General features: G+C 37.4%; 1 protein-coding gene across 1 annotated transcript in view; it reads right to left on the bottom strand.

Annotated features, from left to right (window-relative positions):
• Positions 1-2,011: 2,011 nt before the first annotated feature.
• Oseg4 (intraflagellar transport protein Oseg4) overlaps positions 2,012-9,058 on the bottom strand; it is a 377,419-nt gene continuing 370,372 nt past the window's right edge. The window contains exon 33 of the mRNA XM_090392828.1: positions 2,012-2,346. Coding sequence (XP_090248954.1) covers positions 2,169-2,346 — 178 coding nt within the window. The 3' untranslated portion in view covers positions 2,012-2,168. The remainder of the gene's footprint in view (positions 2,347-9,058) is intronic.

The following is a 9,058-nucleotide window of genomic DNA, read 5'->3' as shown; positions in this document are numbered from 1 at the left end:
ATCAATAATAGCATTATTCTCTACGATGGTCAGCATGGGTTTGTTAAGGGGAAGTAATGTTTAAGCAATCTACTTATGTACTACAAGGTGATAAATTCATTGGATAAGGGAGATGTATATACTGTGGCATACTTGTATTTTTGAAAGGACTCTGACAGACTGCCACATGACAAGTTGTTAACTAAACTGGAACAGATGTGAATGGATAAAAGACTAAGGAACTGGATAAGTAATTGGCTGTCAGACAGGTATAAGTGGGTTGTTTATGGGAGAGTGGTATCCTAAAAGGAGAAGGTTATTAGCAGTGATCATCCTCTTTTAGTCATATAGGGATCTGTTTTGGAATCATTGTTTAATTTGTATGTTACAGTGATACCAAGACAGGCTTAACTGAAGATATGTGGCTGTTTGCAGATGATGCAAAGTAGAGAAGCACTATACTTATTCTTGAATTCATTCACACTACTTGTGCATACCACATCCAATGGCAATCCATTGCAATCACACACCATCCTATAAGAGCAAAATCTAGACCTCACCTTAGCAGAATTCATTCTCGGCTTCCAAGGATGCCCTCTTGTCCTTTTCCCACCCTCCAAAAATGAAAAATTCTATCAACTGAAATCCTGCATGATCCTTTCAGAAGTTTGTAATCTCAATCACATCACCCCTTTTTCTCCTGTTGATTAGTATTTGCAGTCTACAAATTCTCAATCTCAATCTTCATACTCAGCATTCCACAATCATGATATCATTTTTAACACTCTCTCCACTGTATCAGAATCACAATGGAAACTAGGAGACCAGAACTGCAAACAATAGTCCAAGTGAAGTCTTATCAAGGCATTGTAAAGAGGCAAAATGACATCCTTATCTTTACATATTAAAGTTAGTTTCAGCATTGCAATTATCCTTTGAGTTGTATTTACAATCTTTGCTTCATGGCCACTGAACTTCAACTTGCTATCTATTAACATTCCAAGATCCCTAGCCTGATCAGTTTCTTTAAGCATAATCCCACCAATATAATATGACATTGGATAGCTAATCACACCGAGGTGAATGACTTTACATTTAATGACATTGAACTAACATCCATTTTCCCATGCCCACAATTCCAGCCTATTCAAATCATTCTGAAAGTACAGCAGCATTCCTGATCAGCCTACCTATCTTTGCATCATCAGCAAATAGTTGTATGTCGCTGTCAAATCCTTTCCATATGATAGCATTACACGAAAACATTACATCAATCATATGAAATGTCTCCAGAGAAAAGGTCTGTTTTCCCATGGCAGATTAAACAGGCATGGCTTTTGTGCTCCTCTTTTCTAATTTTCACTGTGCATCAAGTTTCTCCTATATGCAGAAGGATGCCAGTACATTTAATTTGTAATGCATGTGTTTTTCATTATTTATTTTTTTATTATCACGTTAGGAAAGTTAATTGATAACAGACAACTACAGCTCACACTAGTAGTACAGTGTTGTTGTTTTTATGTAATGCATGCACCCACCCATCACTCAAAACACAGTTACACAGGTAATACAAATATGGTAGGGGAGCCCATAAATGTAGTATAATGAGTGCTTTTCACTGTTCAGTTGCATTGAAAGAGCACAATCCTCCGTAGCACAATTGGAAGAATGACGGTACATTGCACCCTTCGATTAGAATAGGCCTAAGTTCGATTCTCGTCATGATGGGAGGAATCTTTATGTGGACTTTTTCAATCGAAGGTGAGTTAGCCGATCTCATATGGAGGTAGCAGGGTTTTTTTTCTCCTGCATACAGACAAATCGGCCCTTCAGAACACATGCAATTTACAGACAAAAAAATACTAGTTGTGGTGGGCGATAGATGGCGTTGATGGGATGATTAGTAGTAGAAGTTCGGTGTAGTGGTGGAGACAGTTGTATAGTAGGTGTCCTTCCACGATGAGTCTTCAGACTCCTTGGAGGTGTCACGAATAATAATAATAATAATAAAATAAAATAAAATGATTAAAACTGAATAACAGCAACAAAAATGTTTATTGTACATATCGAGTTTTACAAGTGGTATACAATGTTGCCAAGCTTCTGGTAGAGAGATTTTATAGTACAATGTGAAAGGTGTGATTTGTGTTAAGTGTTTACAAACAATATTACAAACATTGATGGAATAATTAAAGAAGTGCTGCTTGTGCATGGCACAAGGGACAATTCTGTCTGGTGATCATGTCTTGCTTGCAAGCTGAATGTTTACAATGAGTACAAGTCCACTGTTGACCAATATCCATGATGGGACGTCCTGTAGCTACACAGATAGGAAATTTTGCATTACAGCTGGGACAGATGTTACACCTGTAAGACATGATTAAACCATGATTCTCGAATACCCATTTTTTTTAAATTTTATTTAAACACTATGATAACTATTACTATACATATTATATAATATAATAATATACAAATGCTTATAAAGATATGTCACCTTTGCTGGTCTGGTTGGACAAGTGGATAATATCTCCATTCTCCAACCAACAACCAACAGGGTGTGGGTTTGAATCCACCCATGGTAGAAATATTTGTGAAAGTATTTTGGTGGTATACACTTTCCATTATCCCACTTAAATTTAGTTTGGTCTGTAAAAGTAGGGATTTCATAAAAAAGAACTCTCAGAAGATGTCTCTTGTAAAGGTACATCCACTGAGTTAGCTTTGCATTAGGATCCCCCCCCCTCAATTTACATATCCAGCATGATAACAAAGTACAAGTGATATTAACATCATGTGTGGCTACTATAAATGGACACACCTATCTTCTACGTAAGCAGTAAACATTTTCCAGTAATGGGGAAATGTGGCAATGTAAGCCAATTTGACCGTGGGCAGATAGTTTAGGCCCAGTGGTCAGGTGCCAGTATTTCGGAAACATAGTCACTTGTTTGTTGCTCTCATAGTACTGTACCAGGACTAGATTAACCCTGAACAGACATCCAGCAAAAGGGCTCACATTGGTCAGCCACATGTGGTTGATCCTAGAAGTGAGTGTTGAGTGTCACAACTGTTATTTCAGCAACAATGTACAACAGTCACACAACTCACCAATCAGTACAACAGCAAGACAGTTTGACCCATTTCCACATGCGCCATGTGCCATACCTTGCTTTTCCTGCAGTTCCACAGCTGGAGACCAACAATGATGCTTGATGATGACCAGGCATCATAAACAATGACTCGCATGGGCCAAGGAACATCGGCAATGGACCCTCAATAGATGGAAGGTCGTCTGTAATGATGAGTCTGTTTTCTGCTGCACTGTGCTAATGGATGGGTTTGCATTCGGTGTAAACAGCATGAAGCCCTATCCCCCCAGTTTCACAGGTGGGGTTCAACAGGCTTGTGGAGGTGTTGTTATGGTCTAGGGAGAGTTTTCCTGGCATGCCCTAGGTCTGTTGGTTATTATCCCACAAACAATGAATGGTGAACACTACAAGGACCTGTTAGCTGGCCATATATCTGCAGAATGTCTACCCCGACACAGTGCTATCTTTCAACAGGCTCGTACAACTACTGAGTGGTTGGAGGAACATGATAACAAATTCACCACATTGCCTTTGTTCTCAAACTCCCCTGACTGTAACCCAATTGAACATGTGTAGAATATGCTAGAGCAGGGTGTGAGAACTGTTGATCTTCCTCCATGGAATGAGCTCTTGAACTGACAAAGTTGCTGCAGCAGATATGGGTCAACTTACACATGGAGGATGTTCAATCCTCCTTGTGGAATCTGTTTCTAGGCATCTGTGAGCCATGATTGGATAGAGAGTTGGACCAATGCATTATTAGGTGAGTGTTTCAATGCAAAGCTAACTCAGTGTATATGTTACATTTATTAACCTGGTTTATCAAGTTGATAATATCTCCATGGCTATATTAGGAATTATGTACTCAGATTATGTAATCCAGTGATCTCCAAACTGGATTCCAAGAAATCCTAGGGTTCTGCAAACTCTCTCTTGAGGGATTCCACAAGAATTATATAGGAACAAAAAAACTCTGTGAACGAGTTCCTTTTTCACGTCCAACAAATATTAAAAGTAAAGCAAGAATCACTTATAGACTGTTGATGAAAAGCTGTATGTGTTTATCAACAATTAGGCCAAATATTCAACAATTTTGCAAGTAGAGACAAGCTCATCTTCATCTTTAAACTGATTTTCATTATGAATTGTTGTTGTTATGATCCATCAAGTCGTTTCCGACTCCTGGCGACTCCACGAACATACACTCTCCATTCCGATCTGTCCCTGACCATGTCTTTCAGAACTTCCAAGCGCACTCCAGTTGCTTCTTTAACTCCATCCACCCATCTAATTCTTGGTCTTCCTCTTCTCCTGCTTCCATCAACTTTAGCAAGCATCACCATCTTCTCCAGACTATCATTTGCTTGCATAATATGTCCGAAGTATGACAATTTTTACTTGATGATCATAGCTTCAAGGGAGCAATCTGGCTTTATTCTGTCTATCACTGATTTACTGGTTTGCTTTGTAGTCCATGGTATTCTTATTAAGCTTCTCCAAACCCATAATTCAAATGCATCTATCTTCCTTCTTTCATATCCATACAGCACCACCGGGAATACCATTGCTTTCACGATTCTGAAAGCTATGGTATTCTGTGAGGCTAATATCTTTATCTTTAAAGATCTTGCTTAAATTTTCATTGCTTTTTTTTCTGAGTAATAATCTTCTTCTAACTTCTTCGGTACAAATCATTAAGTTCACATGTTACCATAACTTTTGTCTTTTTGAGGTTAAGTTTAAGACCATATTTAGCACTTTCTTCTTTAAGTTTCATAATAAGTTGCTTCAAATCTTCTTTGCATTCTGCTAGCAAGGTGGTATCATCTGCATACCTCAAATTATTAATATTTTTTCCACCAATTTTAATTCCAACTGGAGACTCCTCCAGCCCTGCCATTCTTAAAATGTATTTGCTGTACAAGTTAAACAGGTACGGAGATATAATACTTCCTTGTCGCACCCCTTTACCTATTGTGAAATACTCAGTTTCTCCAAGATCTGTTTGAACAGTAGCTTCTTGTTCATAATAAAGATTCCTCGGAAGGATAATGAAATGCTCTGGGACTCCCACTGTTCTTAACACATTCCACAGTTTCACATGATCTACAGAGTCAAAAGCCTTGCTATAGTCAAGGAAACAAAGGTAGACATTCTTGTGATATTCCTGTGTTCTTTCTATTATCCATCTCACATTGAATTTGATCTCTTGTTCCTCTGCCTTTTCGAAATCCTGCCTGCTCATATGGCATTTCTCTCTTCATGAATGGTTCCAGTCTTTTTTGAAAGATCTTAAGTAAGACTTTACTTGCATGAGAAATCAGTGCTATAGTTCTGTAATTTTCACACTCTCTCACTTGCATCGCTTTTCTTCAATAAAGGTATCTAAACTGATTTTTTCCATTCCCTAGGCCATTTAGTTGTGATCCAAATTCGCTGACACAAAACTGTTAAAATTTTAACTGCCTCTTCTCCCAGGGCTTTGAACAGCTCAATGGGTATTCCATCTCCTCCTGGTGCTTTCTTACTGAATAGCTGTTGCAGTGCCCACCTCACTTCACTCTCCAGTGGTACTGGCTCCTGTGTATAATCCTGCTATTAAAATTTCTCAGTAATTTTGGAGTCCTTTCTGTAAAGGGCTTCTGTATACTCTTTCCATCTTTCTTTGATCTCTCATCATACTTCTTCATTTTCGATTTCAAATTTTTTGTAAAAAATAAATTTTGACTTTTTTGTAATCTTTTTAGAATAAATATTATTAGCATTATTTGGATTGACACTTACAGTTGGCATAGAATTAGACTGTAGAATATGTTTACATACATTAGGTGTTCCTCAGAGTATGAAAAAAATGTTTCAGGGATTCTGCCATAGTATAAGTCTGGGAATCACTAATTGTAATATTTAGCTGTTACCTTTAACAATCTGGTTCATCCAGTGGACAGAATATGAACCTGTTGGCTATAATATGAACCAAAAATGCTCCAAATGTGTGTGTGTATGTAATAGATCTCCACAATTTCATGGATGTGACTGACAAAAATCTCACTATTTACAGCAGTGATTTCAATTTACAATTTGTAATCACATACAACAGTAAAAGTTCACCTTTCACGTGTATTTCTGCAAGTATGCTTGCAGAAATCTTACCTGAAGTTAGTAATAATGTAAACTTTTCATTTTATGTAAACTTATGTAAAAGAAGAAGCTAAGAAAAACTGTGGAAGAGCAGCTTGGTGAAGGACAAGCTGGACAAAACAAGCATTGTCAGGATCATATTTTCATTGTAAGACAAAATGTGGGAAAACTGTTTCGCTTTAGGACAAAACTTGAACTCAGCATCTAGCAGAAAAGAGCACACCCAACGTCAAAAGAATTGAAGACATGAATCATCAACATGAGTATTAATGAAAATAAAATCAAGATTGCAGAAGAACTCAAAAAGTACCACATGGACATAAACTAGGAAAGATCGTACTAAATAATTATTAAGTAAAGGATGTTATATTTGGGCAATAACGATCAAGAAAAAGAAAGAGTAGCAATAGCATTCAACGTCAAACAAGAAGATATACTTCTTGATTGGAAGATAATTTCAAGTAGAATTATGTGGGCAAACTTCAAAATGGGGAAATGAACACTGACAATTATTTATGCCTATGGTCCTACAAAAGGTTCTCCTAAGGACAAAGTGAAGGAATTTTTTAACTTCATTACAGCAGGTAGGTGATATAAAGAAAATGGAGAAAGTTGTCCTAGTTGGTGATCAAAACAACAGAGTAGGATATAATTCCACCAGGCATATAGAAATATTTTAAAAGCATTTGGAGAAAAGCGCAAGACTAATAACACAGCTAAGTTCATGCTGAATTTCTGCTCAGGAATGAACTAGTCATTATTAACACTAGGTTCCAACACAAAGATGTGTACAAGTTGAAGTGTAGAGATGATATATGAAATAAGAAAAGCCTCATTTGCTATATCATTATTGATAGTTTTAGCTTCATTCTAGTTCAGGATACATGAGTATACAGAGGATTTGAAATTAGAAGTGACATAACTTAGTCACTTATTTTTAAGCAGGATAAAAATGAATATTGCACTGAAAAGAACACTATATAAGAAAGTTTTAAACTAATCAAAGTTGAGCAGCTACAAGTAAACTGTAGATCAAGGGTCTTCAACCTTTCAGACAGTGCGGACTGCATTAAAAATTTCAATGAACCCTGCGGGCCACTAAGCTATACTGCTGTATTTAGAATTGTAAGATGCTTCCCAGATTCACAAGGAATGCTGTGTATTTGATACTTTACATAAAATTCTATAAAAATAAACAAACTTGGCTTTAAGAGCATAGGTAGGAGTTGGGTTCATGATAAGTAAATACAATCAATACTTGAAAAAAGATAATTTAATGAAGAAAACATTCATTTTTTACAATGTCAATGGGCAACTTGGCAATGTTTTTTCTTGACCAGCTTGTCAATGTTGACATCAATGTTGGAAGTCGCTATGTGCAGAGTATTCTCGAGATGTTAGTCCATAATCTGAGTTCTTGTCTTGGACTTCACATGCTTCATTCTGGAGAAGAACTGCTCACATAACTATGTACTTCCTAACAAAGCGCACATCTTTAAAGCATGCCGGTAAAGATTAGGGAATGTGTCAGCAGAAATGTAGTCTTTGTAAAATGTAAGCAAGGGCACATTGAATAATTTTTCTCTCAAAGAAGAGTTGTTTTGGAGTTCAAGCAGCTCCATTTGTATACTGAGCCTGGCATTTCGGCAACATTGACGCTGAATGGATTGAAAATAAATCTAAAGAAGACTGCTAGTTACGAGAATCACTAAATCTCTCTTTGAACTCACTTCGCAACATGGCTAATTTTGTAGCATATTCATCAAGAGACGAACAGTTGGACTCAGCGAGAAGCTGAAAATGAGTTAAGTCTTTTTTTGTGAGTTGTGCCTCCCAAAGTTTGAGCTTGGCCACAAAAGCTTTGATGTGATCAAACAGAGTGTGCACCAGTTGATCTTTAGATTGTAGCAGTGTATTTAGGCCATTCATATGCAACAAGATGTCAGTCACAAAGGCAAAGTCTGTCATCCACTTTGGATGGTTAAATTCCACAATTGGATTCCCCTTAGTTTGCATGAACTGCAGTATTTTGTTCCTTAAGTCAAAGACTCTTTTAAGAACCTTCCCTCTGCTTAACCAATGCACATCACTATAATGAACCACATCGCCAGGATCTGCTTCGCACTCTTGGTTAAAAAACTTTTGGAATTGACGATGATTCAATCCTCTTGCCCTAATAATGTTGACAATTGTCACAATAACTTTCATGACATTCTCAAATCCAATAGTTTTCACGCACAAATTCTCCTGGTGGATTAAACAGTGGTAACGGATGAAATCTTTTCCTTCTAGTTCCGGTTCTTTCCAGAGCAGCGCAACAAACCCTTTGTTCTTTCCCACCACAGCAGGGGCACCATCAGTTACCACACCCTTGAGGTTGGTTAAGCTCAGGTCGAAATGCTGGAGCGTTTTCTTGGCAGCTTCAAGAATATCAGTGCCTTTTGTCATTCCCTTCATAGATACGAGCACTAGCAGTTCTTCTGTCACATTGAATTGTTGATCAATGCAACGAACAAAGATAGCCAGTCCTGCAGATCCTTCATATCTGTGCTCTCATCTAAAACAAGTGAATATGATGTAAATTCGGACTACCATTTTTTTAAAGTTCCTTCAATGTCATTGGCAAATTCTTCGACACATCGTGCTACAGTTACCCCAGACAAACTCGGTTTTTTAAACACTTCCTTATTATTTGGGCACAGAATATCCCCAGCAGCGATGACACACTCTTTCACAAACTCGCTGTCCAAGAAGGCTTTTGATTTTTTAGCAATTTTTTCAGCTATTACATAACTTACTTTGACACATGCTTCACTCTCTTCCCTCTGCCTTTTAAACGTACCCTACTG

The sequence above is a fragment of the Typopeltis vanoorti genome, chromosome 5 (genome assembly GCF_054136105.1).
Source record: "Typopeltis vanoorti isolate ZY-2024b chromosome 5, IOZ_Tvanoo_1.0, whole genome shotgun sequence".
Lineage (NCBI taxonomy): Eukaryota > Metazoa > Arthropoda > Arachnida > Uropygi > Thelyphonidae > Typopeltis > Typopeltis vanoorti.
This window is presented reverse-complemented; position numbering and strand designations above follow the sequence as displayed.